General features: G+C 36.6%; 1 protein-coding gene across 1 annotated transcript in view; it reads right to left on the bottom strand.

The window, feature by feature from the left end:
- The window catches only part of KATNAL1 (katanin catalytic subunit A1 like 1), an 80,286-nt gene extending 55,889 nt beyond the window's left edge, over window positions 1–24,397 (bottom strand). The window contains exons 1-2 of the mRNA XM_074303555.1: window positions 24,269–24,397; window positions 1,637–1,813 (exon numbers count right to left, since the gene is read on the bottom strand). Coding sequence (XP_074159656.1) covers window positions 1,637–1,798 — 162 coding nt within the window. The 5' untranslated portion in view covers window positions 1,799–1,813; window positions 24,269–24,397. The remainder of the gene's footprint in view (window positions 1–1,636; window positions 1,814–24,268) is intronic.
- Between the last annotated feature and the right edge of the window lie 3,332 nt (window positions 24,398–27,729).

Raw genomic sequence — 27,729 nt, 5'->3', positions numbered from 1 at the left:
TGCAAGGGATGACTGGCAACAAAACAAGGGTAAAATGCAAGAGTAATAGTTGCTCAGTCATTTCAATCATGTCTGACTCTTGGGATTTTCTTGGTAGGGACAGTGGTCTGCCATGTCCTTCTCCAGTTCATTTTATAAATGAGAAAATTGAGATAAACAGAGTTAAGTGTCTTGGCCAAACAACTAGTAAGTATCTGGGAGTACATACAAACTTAGGTCTTCCCAACAGCTAGGAGCTCAGTGGATAGAGTGTTAGGCCTGGAATCAGGAAAACTTTTCCTGATTCAAATCTGGCCTCAGACACTTACTAGTTATATGACCTGGATAAGTCATTTTAACCCTGTTGCCTCAGTTTCCTCTTTGCCAAGAAAACACCAAATGGAGGCATGAAGAGTCAGACATTACTGAAAGACAACTACTCCTTCAAAAAAAATAGAAAGGCCATTTTGCCATACAATCAATATTACATGATAAAGTATTCAAAGTATAAATAACAACAGAAATTTAATTTAACTAAAGCTACTACAACCGAAATAATTTGGTCCAATGAGTTATGGTATCCATTTCTGCCAAATGGAAAAATCAGAATAAAAGCTGGGAACTCATATTTATTTTTAATAGAAAATGTTTTAAAATTCTTGACATTATTCTTTTAACTTTAAAAGATTTCTAAATGGTAAGGATTAGTGGAAAAATTTAAGACCAAAATTTGATTAATTTATACTATTATCATATTATTTTTAATGGAAAATGTTTTAAAATTCTTGACTTTGTTCTTTTAACTTCAAAAGGTTTTAAATGGTAAGGATTAGTGGAAAAATGAGAGACCAAATTTTGATTAATTTGTACTATTGTCATTACTTTTAATAGAAAATGTTTTAAAATTCTTGACTTTGTTCTTTTAACTTTAAAAGGTTTTAAATGGTAAGGATTAGTATTAAAATTAAAGACTGAATTTTGATTTATTTTGTACTATTGTACAATCAATAGAGAAAAACAAATAAATTGCAATTTCTTTATTAAATTACTGTCTCATTCACTGTATTTGTATGAAGTCTTTCACAAGACAAGAAAAATTTCTCAAGGGGAAAGTCTCATAAAAATTGCACTATAATTGTATATATTGTATCTATGATATGAATTTTTTGTCAGTTATGACTTGGAAGGAAGGGGAAGGAAAAGGCAAACTATTGTTATACATTAAAAGATCAAAAATGAAAATAAATCATTTTTATAGTCAATGAACTAAATGTCTTATCTTTCCTTTTAAAAGCACACAAAAAAAATTAACTAATACTTTCTAATTAGACCATGTATGACAATCACCTGGATAATACAGTACTCAATTCTGATGCTGCAGGTGAAAATAATTTTAACAGTATATGCTTCCAAAATATATAGTAACACACAATTAAAAAGAAATGAGAAGAAAGTGAATTCTATTAGAACCAAAAATATTTCAAATATGTCTCATGAAATATCAACTAAGAATCAATAATTTGCATGTTAAAAAATTCAAGAGATATTTTAAAAATAAATTTCAACATTTTACATTTTTGCATCATTCAAAATTTCAAATTAAAATCTATAGTGTAGAAAAGGCTACTGTGAGAATAAAAATATTACATTATCATACCTGTTGCCATTTGCCTTTGACAGCTGGGTCTCTGACTGACTGACAATGTCTCTGAATCTGCTGTATTACCCCCTGATAATATACCATTGAAGAGTCATAATTTCCAAGAAGCGCATATTCTCTTCCTTTCTTTGCATTGTCACAAATCTCAGCCAAATTCATCTTTTTTTCACAGATCTGAAAGAAAAAAATAATCAAATGAGAAACTCTTTAATGATTTTTAAAATGTGTTTATTTCTCTTATTGATTTTAAGTCTTAACTTACAATTTTAAACTCAAAATATGTATTTTCCTCTCTGATATTTAACTACATGTATCTTATCCCTGAATCTGAACACAATACCAAATAAAATGAGCATTCCCAAATGTACAGTAGAACAGGAAAAAAAGAGAACTGTATATGATATGGAATCTCCATAATGTGTGGCTTGTTTTTAATAAAAATTCTAAAGTCTTAATAAATATAACTTTCAAAGTTGTCCTGCTTGTATGAGAATCTTTTTGGCCTTGGCCTCTATACTCTTCTTGCATTAAAACAAAAACAAAAACAAAAAACCTCAAATGGTTCCTTTTTCTTTTTTTTCCCCCCAACTTCACTCTCCCTTTTATCCTATTCTCAACTAAAAAATGAATATAAAATCTGTAATATAGTCAAGCAAAACAAATCTGCAAACTGACTGTACACAAAAATATGTTTTATTTTGCTTAAATTCATCACATATTTGTCAAGAAGTATGTAGCATGTTCCAGCATCTTGTGCATTCCTGTGTAACTGTGGCTGATCATTGCAATGATCAAAATTCAAGGGTACTTTTCTTTAAAATACTGTTGTTATTATGTAAATTGTTTTACTGGTTCTGCTCACTTCACTCTACATGTCTTACAAGTGTTTCCATGTTTCCCTGAAACCATCTCTTTCATCATTTCTTATACCACAATAATATTCCTTTATATTTATGCAGCATAATTTCTTCAGCCATACTCCTTAGTTTTCAGTTCTTTTGTTATAAGGAAAAAAAAAACTGATAAAAATATTTTTGTACAGGTGGTTCCTCTCTTTGGGGTTAGAAAACTAATAAGACATAACTAGGTCAAAAAGTCTATACAATTTAGTAGTTGAAAGAAATAAATTCAAATTGCTTTCCAGATTAGCTGGACCAACTAACTTTGGTTCTATCAACAATGGATTAGTTATTATACTGAATTTCCTGTAGTCTTTCTTAACAACTGTCATTTTCACTTATCCTTTTTGTCAATATGATGGGTATGAAGTGGAACTTCAGGGTTAATTTGCATTTCTCAAATAACCAATAATTTTGAGAATTTTTCATATATTCACATTTATACTTTCATACATATTGATAGTTTGGTTTTTTTCTTTTGAAAACTTCCTAATCATATCCTTTACATTAGAGAATACTTGTTTTTTGTAAATCTTAATCAGTTGTTTATATAACTTATATATAAGATCTTTATCAGAGTAATTTGCTACATTTTCCCATATTTAGTTGTTTCATAATTTTGAATGCACTAATTTTGTTTATGCAAAGATTTTTTTATGTAATAAAAATTTGTTTTGCTTTGCAAAAAGTATATTCTTTTTTGTTTCTCTGATGTGTTTGTAGTGTGATCTTTTATATTAAAACTATGTATTAGTGGAATCTATTTCTGTATATTATGTGAAATATTTAGGTCTTTATCTAAATTCTGCCAGACTAAGTCCCAGTTTTTGAGGAATTTTTGTCCTTACCATAAGATTTGGGGATTTCAGATTGTGTTGGATTTTTTTTTTTTCAAAACTTCTCCATTTACTAAGACCAATGGTTCCATGTATGGGTGACACAGTGCTGGCTTGTGTGGTTGACACATGCCAGAGTTAGCTCAGTGTTTGGGAGGCTCCAGAAGAAAGCATGGAAGAGAAAAGGTATTCAACTGCCTCCCAAAAAGGTCTGCAGCGCCCTTATGCTGATCTCCCTGTTCAGAGCCTGAGAAATCGCCAGTCTGTTAATGCCATACCAGAAAACCAAACTGCCTTTTGAATCATCTTAGGAAGATTCTGAAGATCACCTGCCAAGGTGAGGCCTCTGGTGCTGAACTGCCAGTGACTTAGTTCAGAGTTCCCATAGTGCTCAGAAGCAATCTAAGGACCCTCAAGGTGTCTCTGAAGAACTTCAGAATCTATTGGGAGACATGAGAGAGGCCAACACAGGACACCCAGCATGGCATGCCCAAATCAAAGAAGATACTCAGCCCTATGGATTAAGAAAATTACAGCAGCACAACAAAATCACGGAAAGTACACATCTAGAAACATCTCCATCCCAAAGGCTGAAACAAATGACTTGTGCCTGACCTGATAGAGTTTTCTAAGCTCCTACTGAATTGATCAGCTACAGTTGAACACAATGCACCTTGGCCCCAATACTGTGATGTCACTGGTCCTTTTTGAGTATCAAAAACAATATTTTGATATCAGAAACTACTAGAACAGCAGTTCTTTCACACTTTCTTTTCATTGCCTCCCTTGAGATTCTAGACCTTCTGTTTCTACAGATAATTTTCACTATTACTTTTTTCTGAATATGTGGTAATGTAATAATGTAATTCAAAAGTAATTCTTTGGTAGTGTAATATGTATAATACTGAATGTGTAAATTAGTTTTTATTGGTATATTTATTATATAGAGTCTGTGTATGAACAATAAATAATTCTCCAATTATTTATATCTATTTTTATTTCTATAAAAATATTGTATAATTGTAGTCATATAGTTCCTCTGGCTAGGCAGAAAGACTCCTAAATATATTCTATAGTTATTTTGAATGGAACTTTTCTGTCTATCTCTGTTGGGTTTTCTTGATAACACATAAAAATGATGGTGACATATGTGAAATTACTTTAGTGTTTCCATTAATTTTAGTTGAATCTCATGGTTTCTCTACATAGACCATCATATCATTTACCAAAACTTTACTTATACTTAGTTCCTCAAATTCTCACTCTTATCATTAACATTCCCAGAACTAATAACAATGGTAGATATTGAATGTCCTTGCTTTACCCCTACTCTTACAGAGAAAATCTCTAGCTTTATAGAGCTATCATTACTCTAAATGGTAGAGTACTATTACTAAAAATGCTAGCTCTTGATTCTATATAGATACTATTTATCCTATGGAAAATCCTATTTATTCCTGCTTTTTAGCATTTTTTTTTAACAAAAATAGATACTGAGTTTTGTCAAAAGCTTTTTCAGCTTTCAACATTTTTTCATTTATTTTATAGCTTTCTTATACTGAAATAATCCTGAATTCCCAGTACAAATCCAACCTAGTCATCATACATAGTCTCTTAAATGTGCTGTTATGCTTTCTTTGCTAATATTTTATTTAATATTTTTGAGGCAAGTTCATCTTCATTCAGGATATTGATCTATAGTTTTCTTTCTCTGATTGGTTTCTTTCTAGTTAAAGTACAAAAACCATATTTGTATCATAGAGTGTGAAAGAATCTCTTTTTTTCTCATTTTTGCAAACAATTTATATAATACTGGAATTAGCTGTGCTTTGAATGTTTGAAAGAATTTGCTTGTAAATCCAGCAAGTGCTGGGTCTTTTTTCCTCTGGGCACTCATTTATGATTTGTTCAATTGTTTTTTTCTGAAATTACATTATTTAAGTTATCAATGTATTATTCTGTAAATTTGGGCAAAGGATAAAATATTCAAAAATCTAGAAAATTACCTCAATGAACGATCTATGGGAAGACAAGTGTTAAGAATTAGATAAGATTACAAGTTAATGATAAATTGTCTTAAATATGAAGGGACATCAAGAAAACCAAAGGTTGGCATAAGTAGTAAAATAAGTATCAAATTATATTTTCTCACTGACTACCATTATAATTTTCAGAGTTCCCACTAAAAAACATATGATCTCAACATTTACTAACAAAAAAAACTTACTACTAATAATAAACCATTAATATAGCATTTTAAGGTTTACAAAGTATTTTCCATAAATGACCCTATAAAGCAGTATTCTTCCTATTTCACAGCTTAGGAAATTCAGGAACACATTTGTTAAGTGATCTGGTCACAGAGCCCAAAAGGATGGAGCAATATGAAAACACCATGAGAAAAGATATCAGCCTCTGCAGGACCAAAGGTATAAATTGTCTTGGTGACATTTTTACTCCTTCCTAAAATGTAGCACTTAACAATTAAAGGTAATACTTGCAGTACAGCCAGATTCTCCCTCCTTTATTCTCAACCACTGCTTCTATTAATGCATCCTAAGAGTTCCAAATTTTTGATCAATGTTCACTTTTAGACTGAGTCCTTCCAGTTGTGACCCCATTTGGGGCTTTTCTTAGCAAAGATACTGGAATGGTTTTGTCATGGAAACAGAAGAATACAGAGTTAAATGACTTGCCCAGAATCACAGAGCTGCTAAGTGTCTGAAGCCAGATTTGAACTCAGGAAGCTGAATTTTCTTCACTCCAGGCCTAGCATTCAATGGCAGCCGTCCCATCTAGCTACCCTGATTTTAATCTAAGTTTCTAGTTAACTGTAAATCTCATGCTAATTTTACAAGAACTTTTATCTGTTCACATCCATAACATTTTCAACTTGGGCACTTGATTTTTTAAAAACTCAAGTAAGGATTTTATATTTATTCCTCCTTAAATTCACTTTATTATGTCTAGCTTAATTTTTGGATCTGTCCAGATTTTTAGAACCCTATGATTATTAGCTCTCCAAATTATGATCATGAAATGAAGGATCTTACTTCAGACACTTACCAGTTGTGTGAGCATCAGCAAATCAACTTGATTTCCCTTAGTCTCAGTTTCCTCTTCTGTAAAATGGAGGAAAATACTACTTCCCAGGGTTGTTGTGAGGAATAAATGAGAAGATGAAGCACTTTGTAAACCTTAAAGTGCTACATAAATGCTAACTATTGTTGCTATTATTGTAGTTAAAGCTTCGTAGAGAGTCCTCATCAAGGACTGGATTAATCATTAAAGAAATAGCTAAATTATGAGAGGCTCATTGCCAGAGGTTAATAATTTTTTCAACTACATTGGCTCATGAAGACTATCTGCACATCTCCTTTAAGCTTCATGATATATTCACAATATCCCCAATTACTTTTGATACTGTAAAAAAATTTTGTGATTTCATCACTATGAGTATGCCCTTCATCAAAAAGGCCAAACTCCCTGTGCCAATGCAATTACTATTTATACTTTTCCAAAAATTTCCCAGAAAAGAGCTATCCAATGCCCCTGAAAGAGCTTATTCATTCTTTCATCTTTATCATAGACCCATGTATCCCAATGGTCTTTGTTCATTTTTAAAAATATAAGCAACTCATCTTGAAATCCACAAGGGTCACTGCCTTCTGCTGCTTCGCACGTATACCTTACCATGAGATAAATTACTATATACTAAAGTTTTTTTAAAAATGAATAATACAGCTTAACCAAAACCCCAGAGATAGCAGAAAAGTCAACTAAAACTATAAATATTAATGGCCTGATATTTTACAAAGGAATAAGGATTTAAACAGTGAGAGAACCAGAATATCCTTAAATGTAGATGGAGAAGGGACTACAGGAGCCATCCAGTCTATTTCCCTCATTTTACAAATAAAGTGATTTACCTAAGATCTCACAGGTAGAAAGCATCAAAAGAGAGATTTGAAGATTGAAGCCTGTGACTCCAGAGGCAGAATCTAAACCAGAATGTGTCAGTTCTTGTCTGTCTGCTCCTGCTTCAACTCCTTCAAAAGCAGCATTCAGTGAGAAATAAAGCTATAAGTCCTTAAAGCCTCCCCTGTTGAAGCGAACATATGGCTCCATGAAAATGAAACCTTCACAATAAACTGGAAAAACATTTTTACATTCAAAGGCTCTGATAAAGGCTTCATTTCTAAAATGTATAGAGAATTGACTCTAATTTATAAAAATTCAAACCACTGTCCAATTGATAAATAGTCAAAGGATATGAAGACAATTTTCAGATGAAGAAATTGAAACTATTTGTAGTCATATGAAAAGGTGCTCCAAATCACTATTGATCAGAGAAATGCAAATTAAGACAATTCTACACACTTCTCAGATTGAGTAAGATGACAAGAAAAGAAAATGATGAATGTTGGAAGAGATGTGGGGAAACTGGGACATTGATACATTGTTGGTGGAACTGTGTGAACAGATCCAGTCATTCTGGAGAGCGATTTGGAACTATGCTCAAAAAGTTATCAAACTGTGCATACCCTTTGATCCAGCAGTGTTTCTACTGGGTCTGTATTCCAAAGAGATATTAAAGGAGGGAAAGGGACCCATGTGTGCAAAAATGTTTGTGGCAGCCCTTTTTGTAGTGGCAAGAAATTGAAAACTGAATGGATGCCCATCAATTGGAGAATGGCTGAATAAGTTATGGTATATGAATGCTATGGAATATTATTGTTCTATAAGAAACGATCAGAAAGATGAATTTAGAGAGGCCTGAAGAGACTTACAGGAATTGATGGTAAGTAAAATGAGCAGATCCAGGAGAGCATTATACATGGCAAAAACAAGACTATAAAATGATCAATTCTGATGCCCGTGGCTCTTCAACAATGACATAATCTAGGCCAGTTCCAATGATCTTATGACGAGAACCATTTATACTCAAAGAAAGGACTATGAGAATTGAATGTGGACCACAACATAGCATTCTCACTCTTTCTGTTGTTGTTTGCTTGCATTTTGTTTTCTTTCAGTTTTTTTTCCCCTTCTTGATCCGATTTATTTTGTGCAGCAAGATAACTGTATAAATATGTATACATATATCGGATTTAATATATATTTAAACATATTTAACATGAATTGGACTACCTGCTATCTAGGGAAGGGAGTGCGGGGAAGAGAAGATAATTTGGAACAGAAGACTTTGCAAGGGTCGATGTAGAAAAATCACCCATGTATATGTTTTGTAAATAAAAAGCTTTAATGAAAAAAAGAAAATGAAAATAAAACTTCATTCCTTTACTTCACCATTCCTTCTTTTCCATTCTAAGTGAAAGAGAATAAAGTGGAGGTTACCATCTTATGATTTTCTAAAGATTAGGAGAAAAAGTCTCCTGCCCTCAGAGTACAAGTCCCAACAAGAGCTTTTTGAAAGCATCCAACATCACTACTCTAAACTAGAAGTGATTTTTGGGAGTGACATTCTGGACCTAGGCCAGAGGGAGCTGAGATGAGGATTCATCAGATCATAGGTCACAAATTTGGTAAGACCAATGTTATGTTAAGGGTGAACAAAACTAGTTTGGGATGAGGAAAGAGTGAACCTCCAAGGTACTGGGGGGGAAATTGTATTTTTTATCTTGCTATAGCTTCAAAGTAAAGATCCCTTTGTTAATTTTTTTTTTTATTTTACTTTTTTCATTTGAATCTCCAGCACAGTTTTTAGTACATTGCAAATAATGTTTTCATTATTTTTCTGAGTCCAGGATCAGTACTCCTTCTACTATACCATGCAAAGGAAATATCCTAAGTGCTCTAGGAACATTTGAGGGGGAAAGACATCCCTTTAAGGTGAGGAATAAAAAGGAGGATGTTAGAGAGGAAGAAGAAATGAATTCTGGGAAAAGGGCACAGCCTGTGCAGAATCACAAGTGTAAAGAAGTTTCCTTCTTTAGTAAAGGGTACAGAGTACAGGGAAGAGCCAGTCATCCATGTGGATCAACTATAGAAGCCCTACCAGATCTTAAATGGTATTACTAAGCAGCAATTATCAAAACAAGATAAAAGTAGAATTGTGGGTAGATTAGGTACAATGTAGTAAATGATTGTAGTGATCTAGCAATTAATAAACCCAAAGATCCAAACCTTTGATTCAAAAGCTCATTTGATAAAAAATATTGAGAAACGTAGAAAACATATAGCAAAAACTAAATATAGACCAACATCTCACATCATTTACCAAGATAAGGTCAAAACGAGTATGTAATTTATACATAAAGGGTGATACCATAATAAATTAGGAGTGCAAGGAATTAGTTTAGTTGTCAGATCTATGGATAAGGGAAGAATTTAGGACCAAACAAGAGATAGAGAACATTGCAAAATGCAAAGTAGACAATTTTGATTATATAACGTTAAAAAGGTTTTGCACAAATAAACAAATGCAACCAAAATTTAGAAGGAAACAGAAAACTGGGGGAAGGGGTAGATTTTCAGCAAGGATGTCTGATAAATACTTTATTTCTCAAACACATAAAAAACTGAGTCAAATTAATAAAAATACAAGTCATGCCCCAATTGATAAATAGTCAAAAGATATGACAGGAAGTTTTAAGACAAAGAAAACAAAGCTATCTACAGTCAGATGAAAAATATTCTAAATCACTAATGATTAGAAAAATGCAAATTAAAACAACTCTGAAGTACCACCTCACACCTATCAGATTAGCTAATATGACAAAAAAAAATTAATACATATTGAGAGAGAGCTGTGGGAAAACTAAGAAACCAATGCATACCTACAGGAATTATGAACTGCTCTAACCATTCTAGAGCACAATGTTCTGGAGCACAAAGTGGAACTATATCCAAAAGGCTATAGTAAAATTGTATAGCCAGCAATAATACTAGTAGGACATCTCAAGGAGATTTTCATAAAAGGGAAAAATATTTATACAAAAATGTCTATAAGAGCTCTTTTTTATGTCTTAAGAATTGGAAATTGAGAGACTATCCATTAATTGAGGAATGGCTGAATAGGCTATAATAAGATTGTAATAAAATATTATTGTAGTATGAGAAATGACAAGCAAGATGATATGAGAAAAACCTGAAAACACTTACACGAACAGATACATAGTGTCAGAACTAGATATAGAGTGACAGCAATATCATACGATTTAGAATTGTGAATAATTAAGGTATTTTCAGCAACACAGTTATTCCTTCCACATTGTGACTTTCATTGTGATTTCAATGTATCCTGGATCAGCTTAAGAAGTTAAATGGGAATTCAGGAGGAGCTTTACAGAAGTTACAAGCAATACACAAAGGCCAAGAGATGACACAGAAAAAGTTTAGAAACTCAGAAATGCATAAAATATATGTATATATAATATTATATCAATTCAAATTTTACAATCTGACACCATAAACACCCCATAAAAGAAAAAAATTAGACGACTTCTGTGGTACAAAGGGAAGGCCAAAAAATTTTATGTGGGTTTTCCAGATTGCAGGAGTGCTACACCCCAAACTCCTTATGTAGAAGGGATAACTGTACAATGATTCAAATCACCAAAGGACACGTAATGAAAAATGTTCTCTGTCCTCAGAAAAAGAACTGATGTCTGAATACAAATTGAAGCACACTATCTTTTGCTTTTTCTTTCTTTTTTGTTTGAGTCTTCCTGCACAGATTGTTGTATGCTGTATGTTATATGTACATGTATAAATTATATTAGATTGCTTATTGCTTCATATTATGTTATGTATATATGTACAGTCTGCTTACAAATTCAAGAAGGGGATAGAAGAAGGAAGGAGGAATAGAATTTGGAGCTCAAAACTTTAAAAAAATTAAAAATTGTCTTACATGTAATTGGGGGGGAAATTATATTTTTTTAAAAAGGACTGACAATGTAGACTCCTTAAATGTCATGCTAAAGAGATGGTATTAGCCTATAGACCAGTAGCTCCCAATCTTTTTTACTAATCTTTAAAATGTCTAGAACTGCAGTAAATATTCTATTAGAGTATCATGAGAAAAAGCTACTGATGAGGAGTAAATGATGAGGAGTAAATTGAGGTCTAAACCGAGATGGGTCAGTTCCTTTTCTCTCTCCTTCCTTCCCCAAAGTAACCAAGGGCGGTTCAGCAGCAAAGGAATTTGCTACTTAATGCGGTATGGAAACATAGTCTTTATTGATTAGAATGGAAACACCGGAGAGCCGGTGGGCAAAATGGCTGCATGGTACAAGGCCCATTTTGCAAAGAGTAGATTTTTGAGTTCTCTCTTTTATACAAGAGCACAATCATTCAGATACAGTGCTGTAAGGAGGTTCCAGAGAGTGATGTAAATAAGATAAGGACTCTCTTGTTATCTTTTGGGGACAGACAGAAGTCTCTTCCCAAAAAGGAATTTCCTGATGCCATTTGGTCTATCTGAGCAGATTAGAATGGGGCTGTAAAACCCTGGCCAGCTCAGATAGCCCAAACTAGTTTGACCAGATCTTGTATCAAAGGTCCAAGTCCCAAAAGAAGTTGGAGATCAAACAAGGAATACCAAAGGGCTACCGCCCTCAACAGCTACCATGAGTATATTAACACTATTAAATTCATTTATATTTTTACATAAAATATATATTTAAAATAACTCACTAATCTCAACAGCACAGATGTACTTTTATTCAGTCTACAAAAAATATTTATGGATTCTCAATGTTCTTACAAAGAGAAGTAATACGATATAGTGAATAGAGCTGCCTTCATAGCCAGGAAGTCTTCAAGTCAAGTCTTGACTCTGACCCATACTGGCTTTGAGACTTAAAGTCTAATTTCTCAATGTTACAAGGAACTCTCTAAGACTCTAAATTGCAGAGAAGATGCTAACCTGTACTGACAAGGGAGATTCCCCTTGGGAGTTCCTTATACCAATGAAATCACAGGTCTCATTATCCCTATCCTAAACTCCTTTAAAAAAATCTTTTCAGTCCCTCAGAAGACCATAGTATATCCTAGAGATTACTGCCATAGTCAACAGTGAACAGTGAAGATTTTTGAGCAGGGAAGTGCCTGCTACAGGCCCTGTACATTAGGAAAATAATTCTTGAGAAACAAATGTGTAAAGAATGCTAAGTGAAATCAATTAGGAAGTTATCATAATAGTTTAGGCAAAAAGAAATAAGGACTTTTCCTAGGTTGATTGAAGTAAGAGAAGAAAGAACAAGACTAATGTCAAGATTTAGTAAATGCCTGGATATGGAAATTATGGGAAAAATGAAAGAAAAAATTACAAGGATAAAATTCCAAGTCTAAGTGGAATCATAAAATTTGGGAGATGGTTGGGATCTCAATGGATTACTAATGCAACATGACAGAATTAATCTGCCATGTAATAAACCTGACAGCCTCCTCTAGAAGACCAATGCTTCTCTACACCACCCATTCAATTTTCCAACGGCTCTAACTAGTAATCCAATATCTTTGTAACCTCAAATATCCAAATACCTTTGCAACTTCTACCTGCTCTTGGTTCTGCCTAGAAAGGCCCTAAAGAGGAAGCTAGGTGGTGTAATGGATATAGCACCAGCCCTGAAGTCAAGAGGACCTGAATTCAAATTTGACCAGAGACACTTAACACTTCCCAGCTGTGTGGTCCTGGGCAAGTTGCTTAATCCTAATAGGGAAGAAGGGAGGGAGGGAGGGACTACTGATATAAAGCCCAAGTATTCTCTCCAGAAGAAATATCCCCAGTTCTTCCAACCAATGCCTATATAACCTAGGCTGAAGGCCCTCACCATCCTGGTGGTCTTCTGGACACTGTCAAGTTTATCATGTCTTTCTTAAACTACAGTGCTCTGAGTTCAATACAGTACTTTGGACAAAATTTCACAAAGCAAAATATACCTCACTTGGGTCTCAGCTAGTTTTTCTGGAAGCCTTCTGGATTTTGGTTTCAGTGTTCTCCACAGGATAGCCTGCCACCACTTCTCTGTCTTCCTTAGTTCTCTCTGCCTTCTCTGGCTTCTGAATCTTCTCGACTGAATCTTGGTTGAGGCTCTGAGAGCTTCTAGTGCTCTTGTCTTCTCTGACCCTGAGAACTCCTCTTTATATGTTCCACGCTGAGCACACACCAATCAATACATTACATTATTTGTTGTAGGATTAAATCAATGCTAAACTAAATTTAACCACTATCTCCTCAATTCCACTTAGTACCTTGTTTCAAGTTCTGGTCCATAACATCTCCTTGCAGGATTAAATCAATCATAGTGAACCATGCTAAATTAGATAACTATTGTCTCCATCAATTCCACTGACTTAGTACCTTTTAAGAATCCTTTGTTTCAAGATCAGAGTTCTGGCCCTTAACAAGAGATAGTTAACATAATGTGTATGTATATATATGTTATTGAGAACTCGCATTGTTTGCTGGATTTTTGAAGACCATAGTCTCATTCAGCCCTAGGACCAAACCATGGATCCATTTGGTCCCAGTAAATCTCTCCCTTTCAAATAAAATATTAAAAACTCTCTAATCTCTATCTTGCCTCAGTTTCTCCAGCATTACAAAAGGAAAACTAGAATAGAACTTCCCAGAGAAAGTGGCACTAGAGCTGAACTTTGAATACAAAGATAAGGATTTTTTAAAGTGTAAATGAAGAGAGATTGAATTCTATGCATCAGGGAGACTGTACAAATGCACAGGGGTTAAGAGATATATATTTAAGTTGATAGACAGACAATAGTATGCATGAGAGAGAGTTCATGAAGGAGAGTAGTATTAAATTAACCTGGAAAGACTGATAGGAGCCAGTCAGGAAAAGATTTTAAATGCCCTACTTATTAGTTTGCATTTTACCCTAAAGGCAATGGGAAATTGAGTTTTGATAACAAGTCCCTTTCAACAGATTGCTCCCCGCCCAGTCTAGTGGTTGCTTCCTTACTATCTATAAGCATGTCCTTGTCTCCCCATTCTCAAAAAATGTTCACTTGATCCGTACATCTCCACTATTATCCCTTTCTTCTCTCCTTTTTGTTGTTAAATTCCTTTAAAGCTATTTTTCCATTCCTCTCATTTTCTTTTTAACTCTATGCAGTGTGGCTTTCAAATATCATCATTCAACACAAATACCTCTCTCTAGTTACCAAGGGTCTCTTGATGCCAAATCCAATAACCTTTTCTCAATCCTCATCCTTCTTGACCCCTCTGCAGCCTCTGACACTGCTGATCCCCCTTTACTCCTTCAATCTCTTCTCTCTTGGTTTTTCTGACACTATAATATCATGATTTGCCTTCTATCTGTCTGACCACTCTTCTTCTCTGGCTAGATCTTTGTGTAATCATATCTGATAACCACGAGCATCCTCTCAGACCTCTTCCTCTTTCCTTCTAGCTTTCTTTGATGATTCTCTGATCTATTTATTGCGTCTTAACCTATTTATCCCATCCTAATCTTCCTTCCTAACCTCCAATCTCTGTCTATTGAACATCTCAAATTCCATTCTTATAGGCATCTTAAACTCAATAAATTCAGAACTTCACTCATTATTTTCACTGTCAATTTTACCTCTGTAACACTTCTTCCCCTTTCTCTCTTCTTACCCTGCTGTCATGCTGACAGTCCTGGTCACTTCACACCTGGACTACTGCAGTAGCCTTATGGTTAATGTCTCAGTCTTACTCTACTGCAACCCATCCTCTCCTCAGCAATTAAATAAATCTTCCTAAAGTTCAGGTTGATAGGGGTGATAGCCCCTTTGAGATTCTTTGTCTGATCTCCAACTTCCTTTGGGACTGACCTTTTGTATTCCCAGGGGAGAGATCTTATCTGAGCCAGTTCTGGGCTTGTACCCAGCCCCCACGGGATCTGAGCTGGCTTGGATTTTCTCAACCCCCAACTATCTGCTCAGGTTTCCCCAAAACAGTTTCTTCCTTATCTGAAAAGCCCGCCAAGAATTTGCCCACTGCCCTAGGCTCCTTGAAGCAAATAAAAGAGCCTAGGTGGAATCATCCCTCTGCAGAGAGTTGAAAGATGCCAGCAACCAACTCTCTGTCCCGCCACTTACAGTGTATGCCTTTTACTAACCAGACTTTAACCTTGCAATAAACCTCTTTTTATCAATCTAGGTTTTCAGGACTGTAAATTCATTTACAGGGGACTCTCGCCACCACTAGACCTGATTTAATTTTGTATCCTTGCACTGAATCCTAAGGGGATGCAGGGGAGCTCCGTGTGACTCCCTGTACCCCAATCCTGCCACTAGACCTCAATTAATCCTAATCCTATTGAGGTATATAACTCATCATTTGGCTCCCTGTTACCTCATCAAGGTCTGAACATGTCATCTCCCAATCCTCTCCACAAAATACAGTAGCTCCCTATCACCACCTCCTTCCCCTCCACACCTCCCAACATACTCTGCATTCCAGTGACCTTAAGTTCCTGGTTATTTCTCACATTAGATACTCTATCTCCAAACTTCATTTTCAATGGCTGCCCCTTTCCCATGCCTGCAATATTCTCTCTGCTCATCCCTACTGCCTTCCCTGGCTTCTTTCATGTCCTAGCTATATATTCTATAAGTCTATATCAATCCCACTTAATTATATAGTTCCTTCCCATAGATGGATAGACAGATAGAAGTTATTCTCCCCCATTAGATTGTGAGCTCTTTGAGAACAGGGACTGTCTTGCCTTTCTTTGCCCAGTATCTGGCTCATAGGAAGTGCTTAATAAATATCTGACACCTGACTCTTAAGTTTGCATTCAGGTTGATATATATATATATATTTTTTTTAGGCTGGGGTTAAGTGACTTGCCCAGGGTCACACAGCTAGGAAGTGTTAAGTGTCTGAGATCAGATTTGAACTCGGGTCCTCCTGAATTCAAGGCTGGTGCTCTATCCACTGCACCACCTAGCTGCCCCCAGGTTGATATTTCTAATAACCTGTCAGAGTTGTGGGAATGGAGGTTTAGCTAGAGGCTAAAAAAAGGTTGAATTTACAGATTTTGGAAATATTTTCGTAAAGAAAATAATTTAAGAAATGGGAATGGAAAAGATTGTCAAGGAAGACCACAAGAAGCCATCAGAAAAGAGAAACTTAGAAGACACGCACCAGCAAAGGAACCAAGAACCAAGTCTCAGTAGAAAAGACAGCAGAGTTTCCAGAATTAAAGAAAATGGTCAAAATTATCAATTCCAAAGGAGAAAAGGCTAATGTGCAATCAGATATTCAAGATGGCATCATGAGCTGAAGCTGGGATTTGTGTACATCTATATCTAGACATGGACATAAATATTTCAGAGGAAACGCTATCTTGATATCCTTTAATATATGTCAGAGTTCGTTAAAATTAATCATCTACTTCAGTCATCAGAAACAAATGATTTGGAAAAATTACTTCAATTCCTTCTACCAATAATAACAACATAATCTCCAATGTTTAAATTACATTATTAAATATCCTCAATTTTATACTGAGTGACTTGTCTGACATACTATATGATGTTGTTATATTTAATGATCTCTACAATTCTTTCCCTCTCTGAAGTTCTATACTATTCCATATCATATTCATCTTAGATGGTGTGCTGTAGTGTTTTGTCTTACAGATAGACAGAGCACAGGGTTCAGATTCTGCTGCTCATATTTATTAATTTTGCCACCATGAGTAAGCCCCTAACTTCTCTAAGCCTCAGTTAACACATCTGTAGTACTCACTTCACAGGGTTGCAGTGAGGCTTACATGAGATATTATTTTTTCAGAGTAAAAACTTTTCTTATTTTTGAGTTTACATTTACATTAAGCTGAGGTCTGTTGAAGTGAATTTAAAATAAAATTTAACTGAGTCTACTATGGATATGACACTTAGCTGGATTATTCTCAAGTTGAGAGCCTCTTGTGTGTTGAAGAAATCCTATCCTGGAAGCTAATCTTAGTCAACATTTAGTAACTAAGCATTAAGTAGCAAAGATGCAAAGGCATACCTGAGTGTACTTAAATATTGTTTAGCAACAGTAAAAAGAAATTGTTTATGGAAAAATACTTAAAAGAAACCAAAGAAAAAGTTTAATGTAAACAATGGTTTCAAATTAGGGTTTATATTTCAGTTGGCCACTTAAAAGTTAATTTTGATAAACAATTAATAATGTGCAGAGTTACAAAGTTGGAAATGTGTTTTTAAAAGGTCATCTAGTCCATATTCCTATTTTAGTCAGGGTAACAAATCCAACAACAACAAAAAAGAAAAGAAAGAGAGAGAAAATCTTAAATACTATCAAAGGAAGTTATTCAGCCTGCCTTGGAAAACTATCCCATGAATTAACAACCTTTCAGTCAAGATATATCCTGATTCTTCTTAACAAATGTTTGTAGGGCCAAAAACCAAATGTTAGTTTAAAAAACAAAACAAAACAAAACAAAACAAAAAACAACCTCAGCAGGATATATTCTTTAATATGATCTTTGAAAGCATAAGAAAACTGCTTTTGAAAAAATTACAGATATACTTGCTGACATTCCACCATGGCTGAAAAGAACTGCTATTGTGACTGAATGTTTAATTGCTTCCTTTCTGCCCAAATAAGCCAGAATTATTCTGCAAAAGCACAACAATTTTCTTTCACAGAAACTGGAATGTGGCCCCTGGTATGTATAACATTTTATGCATGCTAACATTCTGCAAATTTCAACAGAAGTGAATGGACAATCAAAGGATATGTTTCAAAGTACTGAACTGATGCTATGCCCCCAAAAAGTACATAATTTTTAGAAATTAAATCTCATTTCCAAATTTTTACTGTAATTTCCATTTTGGCCTGATGAGACCTAAAAGAGTTCCCAAGAAAGGAGGAAAAAAAGCATACACATTTGCAAGTTTTACATAACTGATCCCCAAACAGGGTGCTTTAACACCTAGCGCTGAGGACATTTATGTGGTGGCAGGGTTATGGCAAATGGGCTGAAGGGCGGAGACAGAGTGTGAGCTTTTGTTTTTACTATAGTCCAGCCCTCCCACAGTCTGAGGGACAGTGAACTGGCCCCCCTATTTAAAAAGTTTGAGGACCACTGACCTAGAGGATCCTCTAGAAGAGAAATGGTAGCTTTAAATTCTCCGATTTTATTATTCTAAAAGACCAAAAGTACCTGAGTGTCTATCAATATTATCCTACCTGTTGGGAGATCAAAAACATCAATCTTTGTGCATGCCTCTCACTACATAAGAACATAGAGAATTCTTTAGGAAGGTGCCATACACCTTAATTCTTCATTCCATACTCTCTAGCCATAGCTTTCAAAGTCTCACCAATAGCCTTATAGTCACACATGGACCCTCTCCTCCTGCCTTCTCATCCCACTTTTCTGGAACCATAAATCGTAATCAAATCAATTCTACCACTGTTACTAGCAGGAATTCTTACCTTTTTTGTGTCATATGAAGATATTGAAATATTATTGTCCTATGAAAATGATGAACAAGCTGATTTTAGAAAGGCCTAGAAAGATTTATGTGAACTGATGCTGAGTGAAACAAGCAGAACCAGGAATATATTGGACAAAATAACAGCAAGAATTATCAACTATAAAAGATTTGGTTTTTCTCAGTGGTTCAGTGATCCAAAGCAATCCCAATAGATTTTGGACAGAAAATGTCATCTGCATCCAGAGAAAGAACTAAGGAGACTGAATGTACTTCAACACATGCTATGTTCACTTCTTTTTTGTTTTTTAAATTCTCCCATGGTTTTTCTCTTTTGCTCTGATTTTTCTCTCCCAATATGATTCATAAAGTAATGTGTATTTAAAATAAATTTACTAGGGAAAAAAAAAAAAGGAATTCTTAACTTTTCTTGTCATCCTGAGATATTCTCAGAATACAATTTTTGAGAATTTAAAAAATAGCTGAAGGAAATATTAAATTTCAGATAAGGTTAGTGAAAATAAAAATGGGGTTTTTTTGCCATCCAAGTTTAAGGACCTCATATTAAGAACATTTGCATCGAAGAGATAGCTAGCAAACATACAAAGGGAAATTGTGACTAGAAAAAATTAGCATGGCTTCATCAAAAACAAACAATAATTATAATAATAATTAATAATAACTAATAGTTATATCATGCTTACTACTATTAGGCATTATATTAAGCACTTTACAATTAGAATGTCATTTGATTCTTACAACAACCCCAAGAGATAAATGCTATTATTATCTCCATTTGATAGATGAGAATACTGAGGCAAACAGCAGGTAAATGACTTGTCCAGGGTCATACAGCTAGTAAGTGTCGGAGGCTGGATTTGATCTACACTCTTCCTGTCTTGAGGCCCAATGCTCTGTTAACTACACTATCTAGATGCCTCTAACATCTCTAACATACTAAGGCAGGCTAATGTCTTTTTTGAACTAATTAATTGAACTAATAAAGAAGAAAAATACCTTAGATTTTAGCAATGTTTTTGATAAAATATTTCATATGTTATTATTGTGGAGAAGATGGAGAGATGAAGACTAGACTGCAATAAGATACAATAGTAAGACAATAATACATCAGATGGACTCAGTAACATGGAAAGTGATCTCCAGGAGAGGACCCCAAGAGAGATCAGTACTTGGCCCTGTGCTGTTTAATTTTATCAATCAATTAGATAATGGTTCATCAAGTTTGCAGATGGCACAAAACTAGAAGGAAGAGTGGACCACAGTGCAGATTCAAAAGGATCTTGACAGATCAGAGACTCTAAGAAAATGAAATGCAATAGAAGTAAATGTAAACCTGAAATGGGATACAAAAAAAAAAAAAAAAAAAAGCAATCTGACAAGTATTGGATGCAGGAAACAGCAGCAATTCTGCAAAAGACATGGAAGTTTGGGTGGACTACAACTTAGTATGAATCAGCAGTGTGGATGTAGTAGCCAAAGAATCCGCTGAGATCTTTGGCCACATCAAGAAAGGCAAAGCCTTCCAAAATAGAGTTCAGAGAAGGGAACAAGCATGTATTAAGCACTATATACTAGGTACATTAAGTACTATGTATTAGGTATTATGTTTAACCCTTGAATGAGATGAGGTGAGATCTTTCAAGACAGTTGTGAAAATCGAGTAAGGCTTCATCTACTTCAGAGTTGGAGTAGGCCTGAAGGACTTTGAGCATTGATTCAAGGGCATAATTGAGTCTCCTTCCATCTACCCTACCATGACACAATCTCCTCCCTATTTCAGTCAGATATGGGCAACTATGTACTTATTGGTCAAGTTCAATTTTGTGGGTAGATCTCGAGTTTAGAATGTAAGATTCTCAGCCAATGAGGATGAAGGTCAGTGGTGGGAGGGGAGTTTTTCATTAGGGATTAAAGGTGCTGTCCTTCCCAGAGGAGACACTTCCTCTCTTCAATTGTCTGCCCGAAGGGTGGGACGCCCTTCTCTAGAGTATCTACAATAAACTTTGCTTTTCTCTAGAGATCTCTCCAGCTTTTTTTATTAAATGGTGACCCCTCACCATTTCCGTACCACACACCCTTAATACATTTCATCTCATTTGATAATTTGAAACTAACCTTGTGAGGTAAGGTGCTTCATTACTCCCATTTCAACAGATGAGGAAGTCAAGATAGATGGAGACTAAAACAACTTGCCATGGGCCACAAAGCTAATACACATCTAAACAAAGCTTGAACTTGCTGACTCCAGGTTTAAAGATCTATCCAATGTACTACTAGTCCCTCTGAACTATGCCCTGTACCTGATCTGGAATACTGCATTCAATTCTGGGCACCATGGTTTAAGAAAAATATTTATAAACTAGAGAATATCCAGAGTGACAAGCCAGCCAGAATAGTAAAAAAGCCTTCAATCCACATCAGATGAGCATTGCTTGGAAGAACAGGGATTATTTCTTCAGAAGACAGAAAACTCAGGGCAGTTGTAACGCTTCCTCAAGTACATGAAGTGCTGTCATGGAGGGGTACCTGTATTTGTTCTTTTTGGCACCAGAGGGCAGAACCAGAGCAAGTGGAAGTTCTTCTTTGCAGAAGGAAACTGAAGGAGTCCCAAACTGGAATGGGCTGACTAGGGAAGCCCTCCTCAGAGGTCTTAACTTGTGCAATAGTTCATGGTGAGGAATATTCCTATCATGTATATGGATTGGCTTGAATAGCCTCCGAGTTCTTTATCATCTCTCAAAGTCTGTGATTTATGACTCCATGATCCCAAATCACCATCTCAATAACTTTTTGAACCAAGTGTTTCTATTACCACCACTCCCCTATGTGGCTGGTCTTCCTCATTAGAATGTAAACTCTTTGAGGGCAGGGGCTATCTTTTTTTTACATCCTTAGCACTTAGTACAGTGAACATAATAAGAGCTTAATAAATACTTTTTCATTTATTCCTTATGTATAAAATAGTGCTAACATTTCACAAGATTCCTAAAAGTTAAATGAAATCATGTATTTAAAACACATTATAGGGATTGCCTGTCATCTAGGGGAGGGGATAGAGGGAGAGAAGGGAAAATTCGGAAAAGAAGTGAATACAAGGTATAATGCTGTAAAAAAAATTACCCCTGGACACTGATACTTTGTTGGTGGAACTGTGAATACATCCAGCCATTCTGGAGAGCAACTTGGAACTACACTCAAAAAGTTACCAAACTGTGCATACCCTTTGACCCAGCAGTGTTACTACTGGGTTTGTATCCCAAAGAGATCTTAAAGAAGGGAAAGGGACCCACATGTGCAAGAATGTTTGTGGCAGCCCTCTTTGTAGTGGCCAGAAACTGGAAGCTACGTGAATGCCCATCAATTGGAGAATGGCTGAATAAATTGTGGTATATGAATATTATGGAATATTATTGTTTTGTAAGAAATAACCAGCAAGATGATTTCAGAAAGGCCTAGAGAAACTTACATGGATTGATGCTGAGTGAAATGAGCAGGACCAGGAGATCGTTATATACTTCAACAACAATACTATATGATGATCAATTCTGATGGACCTGGCCCTCTTCAACAATGAGAGGAACCAAATCAATTCCAATAGAGAAGTAATGAATTGAACCAGCTACATCCAGAGAAAGAACTCTGGGAGATGACTATGAACCACGACATAGAATTTCCAATTTTTTTTGTCCGCCTGCATTTTGGATTTCCTTCACAGGCTAATTGTACACTATTTCAAAATTTCAAAGTCCGATTCTTTTTGTTCAGCAAAACAACTGTTTGGACATGTACCCATACATATATTGTATTTATATATATATATATATATATATATATATATATATATATATATATATATATACACATATATATAGACATATATTGTATTTAATTTATACTCTAATAAATTTAACATGGTTGACCTGCCATCTGTGGGGGAGATTGTAATAAATGGTTTGGCAATTGTCAATGTTGTAAAATTACCCGTGCAAATATATGGTAAATAAAAACTATTAAAAAAAAATTTTTTTTAATTACCCATGCATATACACTGTCAAAAAATTATAATTATAAAATTAAAAAATAAATAAAACACATTATAAATTTCAAAGCCCTATTTACTAACAATTTCTGCTGCTACTACTATTACTAATTATCAGTGTTGCTGTTATAATTATTATTAATTCTAAGAGCTAAGGCTATGATCTAGATTCCTGACCTCCAGTCCTGAAACTCCACCACTATAAGTTCCAGAAGTAGATAAAACATGTGACAGGCTCAGCTGCTCCCTGGATAGCTTTGTGCCTTTTCTCCTGACTCTCTGATTTCATTTAATATAAAGTGATAGAAAATACCAATGTACTATTTAAAAACCAGACATCTATTTTTTGTGTTATTTGAGAAACCACCTGGAAAACTCATTAACTCAAACTTTACTAACCTAGCAATGATTATTTTTGGTAAGAATGTTAGGGGTGGAAAGAGGACTGGACAAAGAGTCAATTAAGACAAGTCTAGTACCACATCTGCCATCTATTACAAGCAGGTAATAGCAACAGCTCCCCAAGTTGCGGGACAGGAGATATTCAGTGTCTGGCACATATGAAACCATCAGTACTTTTTGTTTGCCCTGCAACAGAGATTGGAAAGAGCTCTTAAGGGCTTATTAAATTTTTGTTGACACACTACACAACCAATTAATAAAACATTAATTAGAAAAGCTTTAAGAAACCTGGAATAAACATAAGCAAAAAAGCCACGTTAAATATAACCGGCCTTTCCTAGTCCTCCAAAGCGGGACATACCAAAGGCACTTCAAACAAAAAAAGGGGTCAATTGCCTCTTGGCAGGTCCTAGGGCGTGGCCACGGGCGGGAGGGAGGGGGAGGAGCAGCTTCATTTAGGTTAGTAAGTAGGGCGGTGGCCCGGGGGAGGCTGCGGAACAACTGCGGTGGGATGGGGGGATGGGGAAGTGGAAAACAGGGAGTAAGGGATGAAGGGATGGGAGAGTGGGGGGCAAGGGGCAGCCCAGATTGCACTCTCGCCCCATTCCCTCTTTAACATTATTAGATGACCATCTAAGTAGCCACTAGGAAAACGGATAAAAGGAAAATGGGAATGCTTCTCCCTACATAGCCATCTCCCAGTCGGCTCCCGCACTTCGCCCCCGCCCCATCACGCTTGCTGGGGTTCGTAGTCCTCTGCTTCGGTCCCCCCAGCAAAAGAGTGCGAGACGACAAAAAGAACGAACTACATTTCCCACAATGCAGTGCGAGCCCCTTGAGCTTCTCTCTCTCCCGCAAAGCCGAACCCCAAACACCGCAGCACTCTCGGACTGTAGTCTAAAGCCCGGGCCGAGACGTGGATGAGACTGGAAAAGGGTCAACTTTCTCCTCCCTGCCACCACCCGCTTTTCCAGTAGTCCTCAAACTCCCCTAGTCTCTTTACCTAAACGTTGCGCCCCGGAGAATAGTACGTGCTGTGATCCGGGTGATGTGGGGGGCCGCAGGTCCGTACCAACGATTACGACGATTCCGTTAGTCCGCGAAGTGCGCGTATGGTTACCATGGCAGCAACGGGGCGGGCGTGGCGGCCGCGGCGGCGGGCGGGGCAAAGAGGAGTCAGCGCGAACTGAGTCCGATGAAGGGGCGGAGCCACAAGATGCTCTGGGGAGGGGGAAGAAAAGGGAAGAAATGGGAAAAGGGGATGGAAGGAAGGGGAGAAAGGATGGATGGAAACTTCATCTTTTTTCCCTGCCCAGGCGAGCCCCTTCTCCATAATGTGCCATCCAAGCTGTAGGATTGGTTCCCCATACCCCCTTGAAGGGATTTCTATTTCTGTCCTACCCTAACCCTTTGCTGCAGTGACTGGCAGCTTCTATTTTTGGCTTAGCTTGCGAAAGCTGGGAGGCTTTGGACCCCAGCCAATACCTCCGGCGGGTCCAAGTGCCGTCGTTTGTAAAATGGGAGCCAGGGTATTCAGTGTCTCCTCGCACATTAAATTCATCGGAACATAGACGAAAATCATCATTAACAAGACATAGTGTAGAATAGCCTTGGAGGACTATGGAAGGCTCTTAAAAAACAACAAAGTAACATCATTACGATGGAACAACACATCCATTTGCTACATCGTGTTTGTCACGTGGTCCTGTCAAAAGAGCATCCCCAAAGAGGAACTTCTAGAAGTGAACTTCATCTAGCATTTATGAAGTACCTACTGTGTATTAGGTTGTGGGAAGTGCTGGGGACACAATCACAATGAAATATCTTCCCTACTCAAGACGGAACCACAGGTACAGGTGTGTGTGTATACATACATATGTACATGTGTAAATGTATATATACATATATATGCTTTTGTTGTTGTTCCATCCTTTCAGGCATGTCTGACTCTTCCCGTTCCCATTTGGGGTTTTCCTGGCAAAGACACTGGAATGGTTTGCCATTTCCTTCTCATTTTATACAGGAGGAAACCAAGGCAAACAGGTAATGACTTGCTCAAGCTAACAGAGCTGGTAAAGATCTGAGGAGGGGTTTGAACTCAAGAAATAAATCAGGAAGATTCTAAACCCAGTGTTCTATCCATTTGCCACTTAGCTACCCTACCCATATACATAAGCACACACACAACAGAAGGTAACCAGGGAAGGAGAAGATACTGGGGGATCAGGAAAGGTACCTTTCAACAGGTGGCCTGTGAGCTGAGTGAAAGAAACCAGGCATGGAAGAATCAGAGGCAATGGAGGAGTGCATAGCAGATATGAAGAATAACTGTTACAAAGCGTAAAGCGTATGGTGCCCTATAGAGGGACCAGGAAGAAAGGCAGATTGGCCAGATCGTACATTTTGTGAAAAGTAGGACCATAATGAGGCTGGAAAGGTAGAGGTTGCATGAGACCTTAGTCGCCATGGAGAGCACTTCGTAACCACTAGAGTTCATTGAGTAGGAGTCAGAGTTGTGGTTTAGGAAGATCACTTTGGCAGCTGTTTGGATCTATTTGGAGGGTGGACTGGAATGTAGAGAGATTTGGGGCATGAGATCAATTAGAATGCTCCTTTAGCAATTTAGACAAGAGATAGAAGGCCTTGAGCTAGGATAGCTGTGTTAGTACAGAAAAGGGGACAGCTGCGAAAGAGATGAAGAAAATGATTGGATGTGGTAATAGCATTCATATAGCACTTTATAATTTGCAAAGCACTTTACAACTATTTTCATTCTATTGTCATAAGACCTTAGGAGATAGGTGCTATTATTCCCATTTTACAGGTGAGACAAAGTTTACTGACTTGCTCAACATCATATAGCTAATCAGATTTCAAGTTCAGGTCTTCCTAAGCCCAAGCCCAGTATTATATGCTCTGTGAAAGAATATCTCCACCTATGTGGAGGAATTAAGAACTCTAGGATGACCTCAGGGTTGTAAAGCTGAGTGACTAGAACAGGAAAGTTCAGAAGTGGAAAGGAATAAAGGGAAGGGGAGTTAAGTTCCATCCGGGACCTACTGAGTCTTAGTTATCTATAGAAAATTCAATTCCAAATGTTTTAATAGCAGTTAATAAGATGGGACTGGAAAGAGAAACTTTTCTACTTTGCAATTACTGCTCAGCCTAGTTTTCACCCCCAGGGAACAATGTGCCCTTCCCAGGAAAAACTACTTACTTCTAATCTCATCATCTGCTGCTAACTCTTAATTTAATTGGCCTCACCTCCCTCAACCTCTTCTCCCTTAGAGAGAGCTAGAAGGTACAGAACCAATACTTTTCTACATAGAGGGAAGGAACTGGACTCAGCTCACTCCACTTTTCATCTGCGGCTCTGCTTGGTTTCAATTCCACAGAACAAGAACAGAACTGGTGTCTTGGTCACATATACCCTTTTCTTGCCCCTTTTTATGTGTCAGCTCCTCTGATTAGATTATAAACTTCTTGAGGGCAGATACTATCTTTCTGTACTCCCAGAACATGGAGAGAGAGAGAGAGAGAGAGAGAGAGAGAGAGAGAGAGAGAGAGAGAGAGAGAGAGAGAGAGAGAGAGAGAGAGAGAGCGCTATATATGTATGTTTACATTTATTCATACACATATATGTATATACAACTAATCTATGGAAAAATGGTAATTAAACCACGGGAGCTGTACTAGAAAAGTGTATAAAGAGAAGAGAGTTTAGAACAGAGCCTTGCAGTTTACTCATAGTTAGGGGATCTGAGACTGATGGTGAGACATCAAAGGAGACTGAGAAGAGAAATCATAATGAGAGAATCCAGGAGGAGAGGATGAGGGAGATCAGCAATCAAAGGCCAGGGAGAAGCCAAAAAAAAGGCCACTGCATTTGACAAGAAATCATTGGTAACTCTGAAGGGAGCAGTTGCTAAAGGCCAAGAAGTGAGGGAGAAGACAGGGAATGGAAGTCAAAAGTATCACTGGCTTCATTTTGGAGGAGAAATACAACAGCTTGAAGGAATCAAGGTGGGTGGGGCCTGGTGAAAGGTTGGGTTTTTTTTAAGAATGAGCTAAACCTAGATTTGTTTGGAAGCTGCTCTCTGGAAGCAAATTGGAGAAAAGACAAACAATTATGAGGACAAAGTACTGAAAAAGAGGAGTGGTGGAACAGAAGGCACATAGAAACAAGCTGGCTTTTGTGAAGACCAAATGAGCACCCTGGATACCTTAGAATCAGCTGGACTCAGGATAAGCAAAAGTCCTTGGTCTTTATTCTTGGTCTTTATGGGTAGAAGTGAATTGGATGGACACAGGACCTCCAGGATCTTCCTTCTCTTCCTCTACTGCCAAAAGTGACTCTGGCTTGTCTTACTCCATCTCCTAGTCCCTCCCACAATTCTCTGTATACACTAAATGATTGGGCCAGCACAGAATAGTGGGAAGGGCCGTTTCCCAAGCATATTCTAA

Source organism: Sminthopsis crassicaudata, chromosome 3 (genome assembly GCF_048593235.1).
Source record: "Sminthopsis crassicaudata isolate SCR6 chromosome 3, ASM4859323v1, whole genome shotgun sequence".
Taxonomy (NCBI): domain Eukaryota; kingdom Metazoa; phylum Chordata; class Mammalia; order Dasyuromorphia; family Dasyuridae; genus Sminthopsis; species Sminthopsis crassicaudata.
The sequence above is the reverse complement of the archived record's forward strand: the minus strand, read 5'-3'. Positions and strand labels throughout refer to the sequence as shown.